The sequence below is a fragment of the Podarcis muralis genome, chromosome 8 (genome assembly GCF_964188315.1).
Source record: "Podarcis muralis chromosome 8, rPodMur119.hap1.1, whole genome shotgun sequence".
NCBI classification, from domain to species: domain Eukaryota; kingdom Metazoa; phylum Chordata; class Lepidosauria; order Squamata; family Lacertidae; genus Podarcis; species Podarcis muralis.
The window spans coordinates 85,119,197-85,140,804 of NC_135662.1; the positions used below are offsets into that span (position 1 = coordinate 85,119,197).

Below are 21,608 nucleotides of genomic sequence, written 5' to 3' on the forward strand. Positions count from 1 at the left end.
GAAAGAGTATAATGAAAATGAAGTTATACCCTCCCAAATTACTCACAAGTCAGGTTAGTGTATCTTTCCAAAGGAATGAGATAAATGGTAACAAATCCCTGATTTAGCTTTGCTGATGTAGGGGCTCCTCCAGAGCTTTGATCCCAATTTGCTCACACAAAGCTGACATGGAGGTTAAATTATATTGTTTTTATTGAGCATTCCTTCTGATTGGTTTTCAGGGTGGCTCTATGGCAGTGAGCATTCAGCCTGCATTCATTCTGATTTCCTTGAGGGTGTTTGTGAGGGATTAGTGGAAGAGACAGAACAAAGTGAGCTTGTGTCCTTTGGAGGCTTTGCTTTTGTGCGTGTTTTGCTGTGTGCTCTGCTTCAGAGCACGGTCTGAAGGGGACGGCTACTGCTGAGAGGAAGTTAGTCAGGGGTCTACGGAGAGCCATGTGGATAAAAAATGATACTGACAGACACAGCATTCAACCTATAGCAAAGGACTACCCCAGAATCGGTCACGACTGGACCTAATGGTCAGGGGTCCCCTTTACCTTTAAGAGGCTCTGGGTAGGAAATAATAATAATAATAATAATAATAATAATAATAATAATAATAATAATATAGTATTTATACCCCACTCATCTGGCTGGGCTTCCCCAGCCACTCTGGGTGGTGGCTTCCAACAAAATATGAAAACACCGTAATACATCAAACATTAAAAGCTTCCCTAAACAGGGCTGCCTTCAGATGTCTTCTAAAAGTCTGGTAGTTGTTGTTCTCTTTGACATCTGGTGGGAGGGCGTTCCACAGGGAGAGCACCACTACCGAGAAGGCCCTCTGCCTGGTTCCCTATAACTTGGCTTCTTGCAGTAAGGGAACTGCTAGAAGGCCCTCGGTGCTGGACCTCAGTGTCCAGGTAGAACGATGCGGGTGGAGACGCTCCTTCAGATATACTGGACTGAGGCCGTTTAGGGCTTTAAAGGTCAGCACCAACACTTTGAATTGTGCTCGGAAGCTGAAAGACCTTGTGAGCATGCAATGGAGTGAGGTCAGTGGACATGGGAGACTACGCTAGTCCCCTAAATGTTCAAGGTAAATGATAGTATTAAAGCATTAAAGCCTGGTGCCTCCTTCCCAAAGCCCGGGAAGCTTTTGTCCGGCTTATGGAGGGAGATATGATGCTTCGATGGGGACCAAGAGCCCTCTTGCCAAGGGCTCCAGCATCTGCACACCTTCCAGCTTGTCAAGATCCTTCTTCAACTGTGGTGCTCAGAACTGGTTGCCGAACAGAGCAGAGACTATTGCTTCCCTTGATCTGGACAACATACTTCTGTTGGGGCACTATTATAAAATACAATTGAAAAACAGACATCTGGGATCGTGTTATGTACTGAGTTGATTAGGATCCAAAATGCAGCAGTCTGATTGGTCCTAGAACAATGCAGCAGTATGATTGGTCCGCAGGAGCCACCCAATCCAGCTCCAGGTGGAAGTGAATCCACAACTTGATTGGCCTACAGGAGAATCCCGGAATTAGCCAATCACGTGCAGCCCATTGTGTAAATAATGTATATAAAGCAGATATTGTGGGGGAACTTCCATTCCTCCTCACCACTATGAGCTGAATAAAGAGCATGAAATCCACTCTCGACTCCGAGTATATTTCAGATCGCTTGGACTATAGTCAGACTACCGGCCTCCAACATCCATGCCATGCTTTAGTGAGAAATTACAACATCGTTGAAAGTTTTTATTACCTGAAGTTGCAGAAGACTGTTCAACTATTCCAACTTTTACCACCTGGAGGAAGAAAAACATTTTACATAGAATTATTAGCTCTGCAATGACAGTTTAATCAGTTCCCTGTACCCATTGAAAAGCAGCTGACTTTGTTGTTGAGGGGAGCTCAAAAGAGAAGTGTTTTGGGGGTGGGAAATGTGTCCCCACTGACTTGCTAATCAGACTAACGTTAACCGTTTTGTGGGGGGTGGGGTATTACCGGTTTGTTTTTGTTTTATTCTATATTTTGTGTTTTCATTTTGAATTTCAATGTTGCAAACTACACTGCGATCTTCAGGTAAAGGGCAGTACACGAATTCAATAAATAAAAAAGTAAAATAAATAAATTTGGTTACCTGCGCTGAGGTCAAAGCGCAGTTCAGTAAACGGAAAGCATCAGTCATGAAGTATCCAAGGAAATATTGCAATTGCTCTTAACGGGACGCAAGGTTCAATGTGTGCATGTGCATGTAGAATTGGATCAGAGTTTCAGAGTGAGGGCAATACAGCTTTGGTTGTATAACATAGCCAAATATGACTGACTATGTAGCTCCACAACATCAGGATACCAACTAACATGATTTCTGATTGAGAAGGAAAACGTCATCTTCGGATTTGTTAAAAATTGTGCTGCCGCCACAGATTGTGGACATAACAGCTGTAAACAGGCATAAAAAAATGTGGGAAAATGAAAGACGGGGATTTGGGGGTGTTTGTTGCAATCTCTGAAAGCACACTTTTCACCATGAAAATATTTGGGCATGAAAATTTGTCAGAGTTCTTAATGGGAAAAAATACTACTCACTCCAACAAAAGGGATGAACTTCTGAGCAGATTCTTCATCTGGGCTAAAAAGATCAGAGAATCATGATCATTTCAAAAGCCAGAAGCTGGAAATTTTCTTATTGTTACTATCAAGCATGCAGTGGTTGCAAAAAAAACATGCAAGCAAAGAGTTCTCTATATGCCCAGAATAATTCTTCTGCTGCAAACCCATGCAGAATGAAATTTAGCCGGCACACGGACATGTGCACACAAGCATGCGCAGACACACCCTACACTCATAAAAGCAGCACACTTGTCCTTACTTTGACACTTGTGTAGTTAGTGCAACATGATTTAACATAAAGAGAAAATTTATTCAAATAATATATAAAAGAGGTGACTAACAGTATATGTATATTATGTTGAATTGCCCATTACAAGCAAATATTATGCATTTCACGATGTAAAACTAGGTACCATTTACTTATTTTATTGTATTTTATTTATTATATTCATATACTGCCCTTTATCACGAGATCTCAGGGCAGTTTACAGAGTAAAATACAATATAAAAACACAAGTTTTGAAAGGAAACATAAGAAGAAAGAACCCCACCCCACACCTTCCCACAGACACATTTTAAAGGGTGTAGAATATTAATCAGCCCAAGGCCTGGTTGAAGAGGAACATTTTCCCCGGCACCTAAAATATAAATAATGAAGGCGCCCAGCGGAAATGGGGAAAGCATTCATTCCACAAGCGGGGAGCCACTGCAGAAAAGGCCCTTTCTCGTGTTGCCACTGTGATAGGAATTTTGAGATCTTAGATATATGGTAATGTTCATAACCGCACGTGCATAGATCAGCACAAGAAGACCAACCTGGAACCATTTTGATTCCTAAACTGAGCAAATGTTTTCTCTGCAAGGTCAAAGTGGAAAAGCCTCCCCATTGTCTTTTCCTTCACAAATCCTGTCTTAAGGGTATGTCTGTGTTTGAATAGGGTGTGAGCCTGTGACCTGGCCCAGGAACTAAGTATTTATCACTACAAAAGACTGGCCAGGCTCCCCAGGCAATCCAATCAAGTAGCCTGCCAGACAGGAGATAAACAAGCGACAGGAGATAACAAGATTCAAATTTCTGTTTTAGACCGCCTTTTCTGTGATGTAGGTGTGATGTATCTGAGGGGTGGTCTTAGGTTACACCCCTTCTGTGATGTATGTATGATATTTCTGGGGGTGGTCTTGATCTACAGAGTGGCAATTTCAAAAGTCTTTATAAGGCCTTGCACACCATCTTTCTGGGTCCTCCTCCTCTCCTGTGTGTGAGGGGAGCACCCTGTTGCAACAGATCAATAAAGATCAGGCTTACTAGCTGCTTTGCTTCTCAATATTCTCTGGTTGGCCTCTGTTATTCTCTCCTACCAGTAGGGAACCTATGTAAGGACTCTATATGGGCTCTTGGGTACCCCATAAGGGAAAAGGGCAATTTTTGTTTACAACACCACCCTCCAGACATCATGTGGAGGAGGCACACAAATAAGGGCCTCGGAGAATGAACACAAGAGTCTGGGGCGGTTTATATGAGGAGAGGCAATCCTTCAGGTAACCTAATAACACAAAAATCCCATCCAGTCCATGTGTCCTGATCATGTATCTCCACTTAAGGCAACTTTTTAAAATCGCAGCAAGTGCACGGCATATTTATCTAAAGCTTATACTCCCATCCATCCCTCTTTTCATATAATGGATAGCTTTTACTGCCAGGTTGTGAAAGAACTGCCAGAGTTTGCTCCAGTCAGGGGCAAACCAAAAAGGTAAAGGTACCCCTGCCCGTATGGGCCAGTCGTGTCCGACTCTGGAGTTGTGCACCCATCTCACTTAAGAGGCCGGGGGCCAGCGCTGTCCGAAGACACTTCCGGGTCACGTGGCCAGCGTGACAAGCTGCATCTGGCGAGCCAGCGCAGCACACGGAAACACCGTTTACCTTCCCGCTAGTAAGCGGTCCCTATTTATCTACTTGCACCCGGGGGTGCTTTCGAACTGCTAGGTTGGCAGGCGCTGGGACCGAACAACGGAAGCGCACCCCGCTGCGGGAATTCGAACCGCCGACCTGACGATCGGCAAGTCCTAGGCGCTGAGGTTTTACCCACAGCGCCACCCGCGCTCAAAATGCTCAAAATGGCTTCTTTCACTGCAACCATTTGGTTTGTTCCAAATGAAGTGTTTTTGAGAAGCAGGGGGTATACTGTCAAACCAAGCCAGTGAGAAAGCCTTTCACTTGGGATCAACAACATATTATGACAGAAAGGAAAGAAGTGAAGTGTGAAATGTAAGTTTTGAACATTTGGAGACAGTGTGCTTCTGAACATCAGTTGCTGGAGGCTTGTACTCAAATCCTGCTCAAATGGCTGAATTGCACGCTTTCTTCATTTTTACTTGGAGTCTCCTATACCCTCACTAGTGCCTTTGCTTTCAAACCCAAGCATATGACAGTCTGGAAAACTAAAAAATTCATCTTAGGGCCTTAAGAGTCCAATTTATCAGGTGCTGAAATGGACCAAACCCAAGGAAGTAGGTTGGTTGGATTTCAAGCGGAATTACCTCAATAGGATTAAAATGCCACATTAGATTTTCCGGGGACTCTTCCTCTTCCAAGAACCTGAACTCATCACCATATACAGTACTCCCAAACAGACAGAAGGAAGCTTCCGCACAACACATGCACATTCATGCAACAGTGTTTTGGTTCGTTTTTGCCATGACCAAGAATGGAGAAGGAAGGAGGCAGGGAGTCAGTCCCATAGTTGTCAACTTTTCCCTTTTCTTGCGAGGAATCCTATTTGGAATAAGGGAATTTCCCTTTAAAAAAAGGAAAAGTTGACAGCTAGGGTCAGTCAGCATCACAGAGATTGTTGGGAAACTGCTTGGGAAAGAGTTTACAAATACTGATGTACTAAAGAACTCTAAAAATGTTTCTCTTTTTCAATTCCTCAGATCATTAGGGCTGACTGAAAGAACGCAATAAAAGAATTTGAAGATCCCAAATACACTGGCAGAGTAATCCTATGCAGAATTACTCAGAAGGAAGTTCTGGAAGGAAGTTCTACTGAGTCTCACTGGCCTACACCCAGCTAATTGCTGTCTTGTAGAATTTTCGGCTCTTGCACTAGATCTGTTCAAGGCCCATGTAGATTTGAAGATGCTTGCCTTTGGCCACATAAGAAACTTGGAAAGCCCCAAAGGAAAAGGGAAGGTCTAAAGAGAAATTAAAGTGCTCATGAGAGAGCCCAGCTCAGATACAGCAGTTGCTTGGGGCAGAAAGCAAGGCCCTGTAAAATCATTCCTAATACACCCTAACATTCTTTGAAATGGCTATCATTTTTGTACCAAGTGCTTACATAATCCTGAACCAATAAAATTGCACTGACTTTCCTTCACGTACTATTATTAACAGAGTGGCTTATTTGGGACTGTTACGCTCTGAGTGTGACACACAAACACAGTCGTATGCAGGCCACACTCGTGGAAGCTACATTTCTATGGAAAGCATGGATGGGAAAGACGGCAACAGATAAGATCACGACACTTCCAAAAATATTATTCCTTTTTAAAAAGTATTCTACTCAAAATGGACCTAAGTGATTATAGATAGATAGATAGATAGATAGATAGATAGATAAATTTATTGTCATTGTCCGTATATACACAGTATACACAACAACGAAAATCAAACACCCACCCAAAGACCGGGTTCACATACACATTTGCACGTATCTCCATCACTCTCATCCTATTCTATAAAAACATAACATAATCCAGAATATAACATAACCTATTAAAGGCATAACATAACCTAAAACCTATCTCATTCCTTCCTACTCCCTGCTTGCTATTCCTTGCAGCTGGCCCTGAGATCATTATTTAGTGCAATCAGAGCTCTTGGATAGAAACTATTCAGAAGGCGTGTGGTTCGTGTTTTCATTGTCCTATATCTTCTGCCCGAAGGCAACAGTTCAAAGAAGTTGTGAGCAGGATGGGTGAGATCTCTCAGGATATTGTGTGACTTCTTCAAAGTGCGAGACGTGAAGATCTCATCCAGGGTTGGTAGTTGGAGCCCAATAACATTCTGGGCAATTTTAATTATTCTCTGTAAAGCTTTTTTATCCGTTTCAGAGCTGCTCCCATACCACGATAATGGCATGTCCAAAACCATTGATAGACTTTATTGGGGCAAGAAAAAGCCTAGCGTATCTGCTAGGACATTAATAAATACAATAAAATGGAGGGTGGTTTTTTCCCTCTATATGTAAATACTATGATGCAGCAATGTGAGCACACTTACTATCATGGAATCACTCGGATCATTTAACTGAACTGGAACAGAATAATGGTCCATTTATGGACCGTTTAATATGAATAAGTGGCCCATGATAGCTCCAGATTTGTCTACAGTGTCTATGTCCCCACCTTTTTCAAGACCTTGCTTTTTTTCATTTCCACATTTGCTTTCGTTGCCTAATAATATGGATTTCCAAAAACCCATTCAAGCCAATACAAGCTGGAATTTTCCAATAGAAAGATTTCCCAGGCTCCATTCTTGTTTCTGGAGTTCTGAATGTATACCAAAAAGGGATGGATAAAGTCCATTGTGAAGGATATTTGGGGAAATTCTATCTCTCTTCCAAATCAATTTAATATTGCTAAAGTGAAGATGAAACAAAACGATTATTACTACAGGATAATAGCATAGCAATTCCTAAAACAATTTTTTTTTAAAAAAGCAGGTGCCAACCTCTTCATCCCCAGCATTTAGGCTAATGTCCACCAACGAGACAAGGGGCTGATGATTTTGGAGTTCCCATGGCCACTGCTTTCCAGAGAAATGCAACTTCCAAACACCTTATGTAGAACAAAGAGGGCAAGCTAAGCAGCATGCAGAATGGTCCTAGCAAAACCAGCCTCCTTACCACAATTGCTATAGCATATGCAGAGAGGGAAGGGGTATGTGAATTGGAAAAAAGTTGTATGGGCTTTTTCAGAACTTGCTGAGCTAAGTAACCAGCCAGCCAGCATTGAAGTGCGTTAGCACTAACTTACGGAATGACCTATACAAACTTTACGCCAACCATCTGTTCTGTATTTGTGGAGGTCATTCTTGAGTAAATGCCTTTACTCTTGATTCTTTTGGACAATGTATTCTGCCTCTTCAAATAATGTCAAAAGCAGCAAATTGCGTGTATGTGTGTGTATATATATATATATATATATATATATATATATATATATATTACAAATTGAACATTCCAGCCTTATAAATACTATGAAGGTGGTGAAAGACCAGGAAAGGAAAAAATATGTATAGGATAAAAGAGGGTGATCCAGACAGACAAGTACCTTATATTAAATTCAAAATGAAAGTTCTTTTTCCTTTTCAGAAGCAATCAAAAGAAAAATAAATAAATTATTATACTTAGGGAGACAAACAAAACGTTAACACTGGATCCCAGTGGGTTGGAAGCCACAACAGAGCCAATCCTCCTCAACTTTCCACTGCTATGGCAGCCGCCTTTGGAGAAGAAGCCGCCATGCTGCGGGTCCTCCCCATTCTGACATGAACCCAGTTCTTTTGTGGGGGGGAGTGCGTGGAGAGGAGCTGCAGTGTCGGCTCCTCTCATGTGGTCCCATCTCACATTATCATGGTAGTGTGGGAAAGCTCAGCGCTGCTGCAAGTCCCATTCTGCTGAGTGACAGGCATCTCCCACCTTAATAAGGACTAGCAGGAATGGCCAGCTTTTGGATAGATGTGAGAGACTGCGGTCAGACCTTTGGTAGGCAAGCGCCTTTCCCAATTGCGTTAACTACTAAACCGTTTTTAGATCATAAATAATAATAACAATAATAATTTATTATTTATACCCCACCCATCTGGCTGAGTTTCCCCAGCCACTCTGCTCCCAATCGAATATTAAAAACACAATGCAGCATTAAACATTAAAAACTTCCCTAAACAGGGCTGCCTTCAGATGTCTTTTAATAATAGGATAGCTGCTTATTTCCTTGACATCTGATGGGAGGGCATTCCACATGGCGGGCGCCATTACCGAGAAGGCCCTGTAACCTCACTTCTCGCGGTGAGGGAACCGCCAGAAGTTATAGGTAGCAATGATAATTCACCTTTTCAAATGTTAGACAATCCTGAATGGATTTGCATTGTCTGATGTGCTTATGGAATCATAGAATTGTGCAGATTTTAAGGGACCCCTAGGGTCATCCAGTCTAACCCCTGTAATGCAAACCAAAAAAATTTCTTCCAGTAGCACCTTAAAGACCAACTAAGTTAGTTCTTGGTATGAGCTTTCGTGTGCATGCACACTTCTTCAGATACACTGAAACAGAATGCAATGCTTGTTGCCTTTGATTTTCTACACCAGGCTTTTGGGATTCTTTTTTTCTTCTTCTTATGTTAAGCTTTACTCTTTGTTTTTTGGGGGGTGGGGAGGAGGCATCCTATCAATTTCCAATAAAGTGAAGCTTCTCTAATTTGTGAGGCTGTGTAATATAGTCACATCCAGCAGTGCTGCACCTTCCAATGTTGTTAAAGTAACATGAGAAGCCTGGAATCACATGTGCTGTGCAGCTGAAAAGCTCCTCATGTTATACAGATGACACAGGACAAAATGGCGATGCTGAGATTCCCACACTACCAAGCCAATACACTGGTACCTCAGGTTAAGAACTTAATTAATTCCGAAGGTCCGTTCTTAACCTGAAACTGTTCTTAACCTGAAGCACCACTTTAGCTAATGGGGCCTCCCGCTGCTGCTGTGGGATTTCTGTTGTCTTCCTGAAGCAAAGTTCTTAACCCGAGGTACTATTTCTGGGTTAGCGGAGTCTGTAACCTGAAGCGTATGTAACCCAAGGTACCACTGTACAAGGACCTAGCTGCCTTTCTGTAACATCACTTGGGCTGCATTCAAAGTACAAATATTTCCGCAAACAGTACTTTGCTTTGAATTGATTATTATCGAAAGTGCTATTGACTGGCTTATCCGACTTGGAAAATGTCGTCCAGCTGCCCGGATTTCCTGGCTACCAAGGAGAAGTTGCTTTTTCATAACAATGTACCTTTTCTGCTTGTATGTCAACATGGCTTCTGCAATGGGCAACTGGTGGGCACAGTTTGCTCCCACCAGGTACTGAGTTATTCTGGAGACAATATCAGGTGATTCCTGGACTGAAACAGAGAGAGAGAGAGAGAAAGAAGCACAACGACTATTTGCCATGCATTTGGAAGGAACTGCAAGTCCATCCATCCATTCATCCACCCAATTTATACCCCACCCTTCCTCCCGAAGGGGCCCAGAGTAGCAAGAACTGCTTGCTGAATCTACCTACTCCCAACTTTTCTGTTTCCAACAACAACCAGTCAGAGTCGTAAGGATGGTGATGACTGTTCTGATCTTTGTATACAACACATCCATAGAGCATTTTTTCTCAAATAAAGCTCTTTTCCACATTTACTTTTTTAAATAATATGGCCACGTCACCTCCAACGGCCTTATTTTCTCTGTACCAGCTTAAGAGTGCCGTGAAATGGCATCTGTTACCCGAATTCAACAGGGTAGAATGGAAGATACCAACCACGGCTACCCTCTCCCAGCTCCAGGTGGGAGGACTTGAGATACCGTATTTTTCGCCCTATAGGACGCACTTTTCCCCCTCCAAAAATGAAGGGGAAATGTGTGTGCGTCCTATGGGGCGAATGCAGGCTTTCGCTGAAGCCTGGAGAGTGAGAGGGGTTGGTGCGCACCGACCCCTCTCGCTCTCCAGGCTTCAGGAAGCTCTGCGCAAGCCGCGGGAGCCTTCCCGCGGCTTGCGCGGAGCTGCCTCTTATCCCGAAACCCCGGCGTGCTCAGCAGTCACGCCGGGGCTTCGGGTAGCTCTGCACAAGCCGCGGGAGGGCTCCCACGGCTTGCGCAGAGCAGCCTGTTCTGGGGGCTGGGGTCAGGGGAAGCTCGGGCTTCCCCAGCCCTGTGCCTGGGGGGGAAATAAAAATATTTTTCTTTAGGTAAAGGTAAAGGTACCCCTGCCCCTACGGGCCAGTCTTGACAGACTCTAGGGTTGTGCGCTCATCTCACTCTATAGGCCGGGAGCCAGCGCTGTCCGCAGACACTTCCGGGTCACGTGGCCAGCGTGACAAAGCTGCTCTGGCGAACCGGCACCAGAGCAGCACACGGAAACGCCGTTTACCTTCCTGCCAGTAAGCGGTCCCTATTTATCTACTTGCACCCGGGTGTGCTTTCGAACTGCTAGGTTGGCAGGCGCTGGGACCGAACTACGGGAGCGCACCCCGCCGCGGGGATTCGAACCGCCGACCATGCGATTGGCAAGTCCTAGGCGCTGAGGTTTTACCCACAGCGCCACCTGCGTCCCCCCCAAAAAAACTAGGTGCGCCTTATGGGCCGGTGCGTCCTATGGGGCGCAAAATACGGTACTATTAGACTCTAAAAGGAAAATTCAACAGCTGAATACAATATTCTGCATCTCAAGGAGAATCAAACCGAATTTGTGGAAAGCTGTGGAATGATGGGAAGGAATCAGCATATCTTTGATGCCTCCAGTGCTGTTACGAACGGACATTGGAAACTGGGAAGGTAGAAGACTCAGAAAGCAAAGCACAAAAATTGCCTTACTGTGAGATTCTATTTCCAGAGGATGCCTTAGGGCATTGCCACTAATGAGATGCTGCCTCCTAGTGAAGGCAGCAGGCTCAATAGGCAATGCTGCTTCTTCGCTGCCCAGACCCTCTTGGCAGCAGAAGGCAGCTTCCCTCCAAATGCTGCAACTGAAACAAAAAACCTGCAGAACCATGGAGGACCACCCATCATCAACTGGCAGGGACAGGAAAGCAGAACCCCCAGAACACGAAGGGAAGAAATGCCCTCTGGCACCCTCTGGAGATAGAAATTTGTGGCAAGGAAATTTCCTCTTTTCCAGAGGCACTGGAGGGCATTTCCACCAATGGGACACAGCAGGTATTAGTGGCAATGCCCTCCAGTAGCCTCCGGGAAACAATTATTCTTTTTCAATGTTATCAGCTCAGGCAACCTTATGCAAATAAGTATTAAGACAGCCTTACCAGCATTTTGTGCTTCGAGTCTGTTAAATAAATCTTTCCAGGACAAATCTTGGAAGAAGTAGTTATACTGACAATCAACGGAACCCAGATACTTTGCCACCGGATGACAACCTGTAAATAACACAAAAAATAAATCCGTTCTGTATGGCAGATGCACATTAGCAGTCCAGAATATATTACGTCTATACCCCTTTAGTGGCCAGAAGAAAGGAAATCCCAACTTATTGCCTTCAGGGTGAAGATGTGCTCAAAATTGTGAAAAGGCGCTGAAATTCAGTTTCTTCTTCCTCTTCTGGGTTGTGAGACGTTCTTAGCATTTTTAAAATGGAAAGTAAGTGGTCACAAACAAGGCGGTAGAAACAAAGATAGGAAATAAAGCAGGACGCTCCTTATTATATTCAACTTTGTTACATAATAAAAATCTTCCATGGGGTTGGGAGACATCAGATTACTACAGCGTTATATGCTTGCGGCCTGTTGCCCCTATTGAGATTCCTCCTGTAGCATTCTGCTCTAGCTGCAATTTCCAGATGTCTTCAAGGGCAGTTCCATGTAAAGTGAATTACAGTAGTCCAGCTTAGATGTTACCACAGCCCAAGTAATTATTATTATTATTATTATTATTATTATTATTATTATTATTATTATTATTATTTTATTTGTACCCCGCCCATCTGGCTGGGTTTCCCCAGCCACTCTGGGCGGCTTCTATAGAAACCAAAAAAACACTAAAATATCACACATTAAAAACTTCCCTGAACAGGGCTGCCTTAAGATGTCTTCTGAATGTCAGGTAGTTGTTTATTGCTTTGACATCTCATGGGAGGGCGTTCCACAGGGCAGGCGCTACTACCAAGAAGGCCCTCTGCCTGGTTCCCTGTAGCTTTGCTTCTCGCAATGAGGGAACCGCCAGAAGGCCCTCGGCGCTGGACCTCAGCGTCTGGGCAGAACGATGGGGGTGGAGACGCTCCTTCAGGTATACTGGACCGAGGCCGTTTAGGGCTTTGAAGGTCAACACCATCACTTTGAATTGTGCTCGGAAACGTACTGGGAGCCAATGTAGGTCTTTCAAGACCGGTGTTATGTGGTCTCGGCGGCCGCTTCTGGTCACCAGTCTAGCTGCCGCATTCTGGATTAGTTGTAGTTTCCGAGTCACCTTCAAAGGTAGCACCACGTAGAGCGCATTGCAGTAGTCCAAGTAACCATGCCCAGGCTATCCCTATGCAGAAATGGCAGCGGTTGGCACATCAGCACAGGCACTCCTAACCACTGAGGCCAGCTGGCCCTCAAGGAACAACCATGGTTCCAGGAGCATCCCAGACTATGGACCTGTCCCTTCAAGGGGTTTGTGGCCCCATTAAGAACGGGTCATTCTGCCAACTCCTGCACACTGGAACAGTCCACTTATAGCACTTCTGTCTTGGTTAGATTCAGTTCCAATTTGCAATGCACACTGGAAGGAACTATAAATAACCTCCACTCCAGCTGAAGCTCTGACTGCTAGCTATCCTTCTCATTCTGCCACAAAGTTTGGAAAGGGAGTGGTAGGAAAGTGCTGGTATTCTAGAGGCTGCCATTGCTATGTTTAATATCCAGCAACCCTGTACAAGAGCATTATAACCAGAGCAGACAACACAACTTGAACAGACAAACAGTTCCTGTGTTGTGATGCAGTGAGAAAGAGGTTAATTCAAAGGAAGAAGAAAGGACAGAAAAGCTTGCTTACCTACTGGTATGATAAGAAATCTCATGTAGCTGAGCCAGTCTGGGGTTTTGTGAGACAGTTGTTCTACAAAGAGCCTCAGCACAGCACTGAGGTAATTCTGGGCTCCCGCAATTGCAATTTTAATTGGATTGGGAGGCTGAGAATTGCAGTTGCAGCTGAAGAGAGAGGGAACATTACTGCTTTTAAATAAAATCCAGAGATTGATGGGTATTTTGTACCACGTACATTATTAACCTAACTGTAAGTACATACGCATGACAGAAGGTCAAGACTGACAGCAAGTAGGCACTCAGTGACTTCCTACCAGAGCACAGATTTAAACAAGGGGCTTCCAAATTTGTGCTTATGAACCAGAAGAGAATCATTCACGTGACTCCCATTTTCTTTAGTCAAAGGACAGGAGGTTTGTTTAAAAAGATAGGAACAGTGGCATGCTTGCTTTTTTTTTGGTTTGCTTGCTTCTTTTTGCTATGTTTTTGTTCCAACTGTAATAAAGTTATGATTAATCAGACAAACAGTCCACAACAATCTTAATTTTGTATGCAAGTCACCTTCGGCACCATCAGTGCTTTGCATGCAGAAGGTTCCACATTCTACCCCTGGCACCTCCAGGTAGGGCCAGAAATATCATTGGATTGAAACCCTGGAAAGCCACTGCAGGGATGGACCAATGGGCTGACTTCTCCTAAGGTGGCTTCCTATGTACTTGCCAGTATTAGGAAGCTCCCTTAGACCAGGTTACAAAACCAATCCTTCCAGCTCAGCGGTGACTCTCTGGAGTTTCAGAAATGAACCTGGGACCTTTGCATACAGAGCGTTGACCGAGTTACAGCCAAGGGTGGCCTAAGCGGTGTCGGAGCTTCCGTTGCGACTGAGCTCAAATGGCTCTCCTCCACGACGTACTTCGGAATCCATCGAGGCTCTCCTCCGACAGTGATTAATGACCTAAGCCTTTAATGAGGCTTCAGGCACGCTTCCCCATTACGCAGAGTATCCAAACAGCAGAAGGGCGAGAAATATATGCTACATTGCTACGTTTATTTCTAACTACACAGGACAGAAAAGAATATGCATCTGCTCTCTGTGAGAGTCAGTGAACAACTGGAACAAAGAAACAGGAAACCAGTAACATCAACATCCGTCTCCCGTGAGACTTCCAACAGTCTGGAATGTAAACAGAGTCTTGTGACTCCAAAAACTGCCCAGTGGCATAACAGAAATCTAACAAGCGGTCGCACTGCCTGAGTGTCAGGGAATGGACTCAAGAGCGGGAGACGGAGGAGGAATGGGGCACACACAAACACACACACACACACACACACACACACACACACACACCCTCCTTGTCCTGACACTGCAGAAGAGGAGGAATGCAGCTTTGATTTACAGCAGGGGGTTGAGGGGTTGGAGGAAAGTCACAGCTCAGAGACAGGTGAACCAAAGAGTTGGGAAGTGTTAGAAGAAGGGCGGGGAGACAGAGGCAGGGCAGCCAGCTGACACGTTGTCACTGGAGAATATTTCTAACCCCCCTTCTCCCAGAACACAGCGTTTGTTAAGAGTTCCGGAAGGAAGAAATCAGAGACATATGGCCACGAACGGCCTCTATAAGGGGAGATGCTGTTGCTAGGAAGGAGGGAGGAGAAGCCCAGTTGGAGCAACGCCATTGTCCAGGCTTACCGCCTTCTTTTGTCTCTCAATATTCTGAATGAATAAACTCATTAAAAAGGACTCTACATTCTTTTCTCTGCTCTTGCTGCAACCGGGGGAGGAACAGCTTTCCTGTGGGGGTCAGGTAGGATTACTATGAGGAATTATTAAATATGGAGCAAGCCATTGTGTCAGCAATGAAAGCATTGCGGTGACTGGGTTTGATTGATTGACAATAATTTCTGATCAAATCCCACAAACCTCTGCACCTCTGCCATTTGCTTTCTCTACGCCTGACAGGCACGTATAAGCATTCTAAACACAGACCAGTTGCCGGTTGCTTCACCAGGCATCCTGGGCCATAAAGATAGAAGGTAGCTTCTTTGATGTACAATGGCACCTCAGGTTACCTACGCTTCAGGTTACCTATGCTTCAGGTTACAGACTCTGCTAACCCAGAAATGGTGCTTCAGGTTAAGAACTTTGCTTCAGGATGAGAACAGAAATCGTGCTCCGGCGGCACGGCAGCAGCAGGAGGCCCCATTAGCTAAAGTGGTGCTTCGGGTTAAGAACAGTTTCAGGTTAAGAACAGACCTCCGGAACGAATTAAGTACTTAACCTGAGGTACCACTGTACCTTTCTTTAGTTTGTTAATCTAAGGGCCAGGAAGAGAGTTCACAGGGAGATGGTAAATACTACCTGTCCTTCCTCTCCTGTTTACTGCTGTTTATGACCTCCAGAGTTTGCTAAAAGCATTCCTCCTTCCTCCTTGATTCCTATTTTATTTACTCTGAACTATGTATGCATGCTCAAGTAGGAAATAGTTTCTTTGTAGTTAAGAGGATTTCTTGTGATCTGACTTTGTCCCACGTGGGGTTTTTTTAAATGCTCAGAGGACATCTGATTGGTTCTTATGAACACTGTGTAAAAAGTTCTTTTGTGAATAAAACGACCTGGGCCAAGGGGTGGACTCACAGAGTCTTGCTGGCCAAGCCTGGTGTGTATTTTATTAATCAGAGTCCAATCCTTCCTTGCTTTTGGAATGCAACACTTTCCCAAAGCCGTGACACTGAGCCACACCCCCTTCATCTCCTCCTGCCTCTGCCACCTTTCCTCTTCATGGCAGTGGTGGCAGTGTAGAAATGAAAACTTTGAGTTTTCTGGTTCTTTGTTGCTGGAAGGGCGGCAATGCACCCCTGCCAATGAACTCTGTGCCCCCATCTCCTCCCTCCTTTGCTCTAGGTAAAGGTAAAGGGACCCCTGACCATTAGGTCCAATCGTGACTAACTCTGGGGTCGGGGCGCTCATCTCGCTTTATTGGCCGAGGGAGCCGGCGTACAGCTTCTGGGTCATGTGGCCAGCATGACTAAGCTGCTTCTGGCGAACGAGAGCAGCGCATGGAAACGCCGTTTACCTTCCCACCGGAGCGGTACCTATTGATCTACTTGCACTTTGATGTGCTTTTGAACTGCTAGGTTGGCAGGAGCAGGGACCGAGCAACGGTAGCTCACCCCGTCGCGGGGATTCGAACCGCCGACCTTCTGATCGGCAAGTCCTAGGCTCTGTGGTTAGGAAGAAGCAAAAGGGGCCTTCCTCAGAGCAAGTCATTCTGGGTGGGATGGCCACGAAAGTGCCTGTGCCACGGCCACAGTTTGCTGTGACAGCAAAGGATGTGTTGGGGCTGTTGGGGGTTATGTGCTGCAGAAGCTGAGCTCGCCACTTACGCTCGTCCCAGAAAACAGCCATCTATCAAGAGTTGTCTTTATACAGATACTACAAGCAGGCTTCTACTCAATACATAATGGTATCTCACCAGGAGATTAGGAAGCTACTGGGGAGGACATTAGCTTACAACGGCATGTTTTAAACCAAGTTTCAGGCTCTTTATATGGAAATACAAACAATTAAAAGGGGGCGGGATGCATTCCTGCAGAGGGCAACATAGAAAATGGATACTGACAGAAGTAATTTTGGATTCAAGCAGTAAAAGCAGTGGGGTACCACACAGCCTGGTGCTGATAGCTAGCAAATTTATGGGAATGTGTTTCATCTGTCTTTCAGTTTGTAGGGAGGCTGGGTCATTCATTATTTTGAGTGCCCAGCTTCCTCAGTGAGCGTCCCTCTATGACCCGGGTATCTGCCAGCATCTCCACTGATAAAACAATGAACAGGGTGGTGATACAATGACGACTGCAATATCACAAGTGGACTCTTTATTACGTCTGCAATTGTTCAAGATAATATCTATTTTGGAAAGAGAAGAAATGAGCACTGAACCACTGATATATTACAAGTAAGCTCTTTATTTGCCGCGTCTGCAATTGTTTAAGACAAAACCTATTTGGCAAAAAAACTACTTTTGCCATTTTTATGGACAAGAGCTGCCTTGGTGATAGTATCAACTGCAGAATCTCTCCTGAGCCTCGCCTTCCCTCCCTGAACATCTGCGGTTGGCTTCACCCATCTGCCTTTATAGAAAAGTCAGTTTCTTATGGCTCAGACAGACGCATTGTAAAAACTTTCGCTTGTCAACTTAAACATATTGGTAAAATAGTGAAGTGGTTTTAGAAAAAACATCTCTCTTGCTAGACTTCATCAGGGAAAGTCAACTCAAATTCTCCTTAGGGACGAGAGTTGTGGCCTTATTTTTCACCGGCAATAAAACTTAGGGCAGTTCTGCTGGGCCCATGCACAATAGTCTGGGACACACCAGGCGGCCCTGGGAGGGTGTGTGTATATCTGCGGAGAGGGAGAATGTATATACACACACACACGCACGCACGCACGCACACACACACACACACACACACAATCATTTTTTTTTAAAAAAGGAACTTACTATCTCTGTATTCTAGAGACAATGGTGCTGAAAGCTGCCTGGATATCTGCAGAGGAGCACGTGCAGACGATTGGAAGGCCATGCTTTTGCAAGATATCTGAAAGAAACTGAGAATGATATACAAGTCTGTAAAAAAAAGGACCTTCTATATATATATTTAATGCATTGTTGACTTATTTTAGTTATCTCTGTACTGTCCTTTTTTTAAAACACCCCAGGCAATTTACACTGTATTTTATTCACATAAATTGATTCAAACATGGCTGCAGTGGCCAACAATCCTTCAAGCAAACTAGCTTGAGAAAATTGTTGGGGTTCGTTAAGGTCTCCTGGAATCCAAGAACTGTAGAGTTGGAAGGGACCCTGGGGGTCATTTAGAAGAGGAAGAGTTTGGATTTGATATCCCGCTTTATCACTACCCGAAGGAGTCTCAAAGCGGCTAACATTCTCCAATCCACTGCTTTGGGTCCCAGCTCTATAAGGAAATCTGCGAAAGAAGAAACTCTGGATGCCATTGAGTGGGAGTATCTGTTAAGCACAGCAAAATATGTTGTGAGGACAAGAACGTTCCCTAACTATATTTCAAAGCACAGCTCTGTATTTCAAAATTGCGTCCAGCTGGGGGGGGGGGCAAACGTAGCACAGAGAACCAAGCAGATAAGTGCATTATAGCTCGGGTGAGCGTGCAAATCTGACCTGAATGTTTTTATACTTATTAACAATTAGGGAAGATCAGTGACTATCTCTGCCCTATTATTGTTGAGAGCAGGGGTAGGCAACCTAGGGCCCGTGGGCCGGGTGTGGCCCAATCGCCTTCTCAATCCAGCCCGAGGATGTTCTGGGAATCAGCGTGGTTTTTACATGAGTAGTGTTAAGTTGTGGGTGAAGATATCAGACGACACAGCGATTCTTCAAACAGCTCTTGTTTATTCACAGGCCAGAACAGAACTGAATTGATGGGTTCAGCCAGCCTGCTTATATAGAGCTCCACTACAACGCAACAGTAACCATTTTCTGGAACTATCCAATCACTGAACGTCACTTTCAATCCCTTATTTGCATATGTGGACCTGAGTGAAAACTATCTACAGTATCCCCCTGCTGGCCCAGGGTGAGTACATAACAAGTAGAATGTGTCCTTTTATTTAAAATGCATCTCTGGGTTATTTGTGGGGCATAGGAATTCGTTCGTTCCCCCCCCCCCAAAAAAAAAAATATAGTCCGGCCTCCCACATGGTCTGAGGGATGGTGGACCGGCCCACGGCTGAAAATGGTTGCTGACCCCGGTTGAGAGTCTTCCTTTGTGTTATGTTCCTGAAGTTTCTTCATTTGGTGAGAGCTAGGTAAGTTTCACACCTACTGCAATCAGATTTCCCTGCGATTCCAGGTTCGGGACCCTCCGTGGGTTTGAACGCTGTCCAAAAGCGGATGTAAATTTTGTGACCAAAAAAAAATATGTAAAGTACTTTTTACATAATTGTCAGGGAACTGACATCAGAGCGAGAGGCAAAGGGGAGGCTCCCAGATTCTGCTGGCGAAGGACCCAGCACCAGGAGGAGAAGCAGCCCGGTAGAGGGGGAAGGAAATCAGCGCAACACCAGGGATAAAGGGGGGCAGATGGGGGAAGCGGAGAGAGAGCTCCGGGACTCTTCACTGGACATCAGTGAGGAGAGCACAGGTCCTCCACTACCCACGCCCTCCCTGCGCAGAAGACTCCCGCGCAGCGAGAGGAGGAGGAGACTGGGAGTCAAACAGCTTCTATGCTGGAAGAGGTTTAAGAAACGCCCACAGACAGATTCTGCCAGCGACTGAGACAGCCACGCGGAGATGGGCTGTGCAGTCAGAACGGTTTAACAAGGCAATTAAGCCTAGAGAGGCGGCAGTTTACGCACGAGTAACTCATACCCATTACAATAATGAACTAAACCCAGCTTGGGCAGACCAAATTTGTGACTGGTACTATTTAATTTGTGCATAAATGATCTAGTGAGCAGTAAAGCACCCAAGTTGGCAAAACCACCAGACTACTCAGGATAGTGAACATCCGAGTAGCCTGCCTTAGAAGTGCTGCAATAGAAGCGCCACGAATGGGCAACACATGGGTGGTAAATTAAGTTCAACGAATGTGCAGCTGCAATCCTAACCCCACTTACCTGAGAGTAATATCTACTGAATTCAGAAGGGCTTGCTTCTGAGTAGGAATGGTTAGGATTGCCCTGTAAATGTACTGATGCACATGAAACCAAAAAATTGCAACAAGAACTTCGGTGACTAACCAGAAGGGACAAATTCGGCAGCATGAAACGGGGAAATTCTATTTCGCAAGGGACTGAAAGTAAAATTGCCAGTATTGCAAAGCCCTCATACAAATCTAGGATGCAACCAAATGATCTGGGGACTGGAACATTTAGGGCAGGCATAGGCAAACTCCGGCCCTCCAGATGTTTTGAGACTACAGTTCCCATCATCCCTGACCACTGGGTCCTGCTAGCTAGGGATGATGGGAATTGTAGTTCCAAAACATCTGGGGGGGGGGGCAGAGTTTGCCTATGCCTGATTTAGGGGTCTGTCTGCAGGTGGCCCTTTGTGGTTTAAGCTAAAATGACCGTGTATTTATCACTCCAAATCTCCTTACCTGTCCTTGCCAGTCGGAGGTATTAATCAGAATGATATTTTCTGGCAGCTGATCATCTGAGATCAAGATGTGATTCAACTGGTCGTACACAGTTTTCCTAGGGATCTGTAAATAAATGAAAGCAGCCCTTAAGATTCCTCATTTATTGGAACAAGCTCTATTACCCAGCTATTTAAATAAATGTTCAGTCTAAATCACTCCCACAATCTTATGTGTTTTTCTTCAGCCCATAAAGCTAGGACATCTATGAAGTGATGTCAAATATGAAGCGCACCCAAAATAATTGGCTTGATTTGAACATTTGGCACACTGTTTTGCCACTTGTCCATAGAGTTGCCAATTGCTGACTGAGGATCAAGGGATTATTGAAGATGACTTGGAAACTTCAGCTGGTCCAAAATATAACAGCTGAGTTACTGGCTGGGGTTCCATTTAGATCTCATATAGCCTCCTTTGAATGAATGAAGGAAGCAATGAATGAATCTTTATTTGCGTCAGCCATCAGCCATAGCAATAAAACAACAGTACAATATACAAAAGAACAGAAACAAAAAGTTTATTATATAAAATACATTTTAGGGTTTTGAATCAGTAGTCAAATACAGTGGTGCCTCACAAGACGAAATTAATCCGTTCCGCGAGTCTCTTCGTCTTGCAGTTTTTTCGTCTTGCGAAGCGCGGCTATTAGCAGCTTAGCGGCTATTAACGGCTTAGCGGCTTTAAGAAAAAGGAAACAAACTCGCAAGAACTCGCAAGACGTTTCGTCTTGCAAAGCAAGCCCATAGGGAAATTCGTCTTGCGGAACGACTCAAAAAACAGAAAACCCTTTCGTCTAGCGAGTTTTTCGTCTTGCGAGGCATTCGTCTTGCGGGGCACCACTGTAGTGGATCTTATTCTTATTCTGATTGCCCCAGCTAAAAACAGTTTAATGATTCTATAATATTAATTATTTCTCTCTGTAAGGTGAGACTGGTGGTACTTTCATTCTGGTTTATTTTGTCTCTTTTGTTGTGTGTTGAGCATATATACATATATACATACATACATATATATACATACACACACACACACACATATATATATATATA

General features: G+C 44.6%; 1 protein-coding gene across 6 annotated transcripts in view; it reads right to left on the bottom strand.

The window, feature by feature from the left end:
- The window catches only part of PACS2 (phosphofurin acidic cluster sorting protein 2), a 64,868-nt gene that overhangs the window by 13,873 nt on the left and 29,387 nt on the right, over positions 1–21,608 (bottom strand). For 3 of the 6 annotated variants that reach the window (XM_028738108.2, XM_028738107.2, XM_028738113.2), the window contains exons 14-21: positions 20,521–20,625; positions 17,886–17,992; positions 13,400–13,554; positions 11,674–11,784; positions 9,660–9,768; positions 7,929–7,961; positions 2,574–2,616; positions 1,747–1,789 (exon numbers count right to left, since the gene is read on the bottom strand). In XM_028738108.2, coding sequence (XP_028593941.2) covers positions 1,747–1,789; positions 2,574–2,616; positions 7,929–7,961; positions 9,660–9,768; positions 11,674–11,784; positions 13,400–13,554; positions 17,886–17,992; positions 20,521–20,625 — 706 coding nt within the window. The remainder of the gene's footprint in view (positions 1–1,746; positions 1,790–2,573; positions 2,617–7,928; positions 7,962–9,659; positions 9,769–11,673; positions 11,785–13,399; positions 13,555–17,885; positions 17,993–20,520; positions 20,626–21,608) is intronic. The other 3 variants (XM_028738115.2, XM_028738109.2, XM_028738110.2) reach the window with 2 other exon arrangements.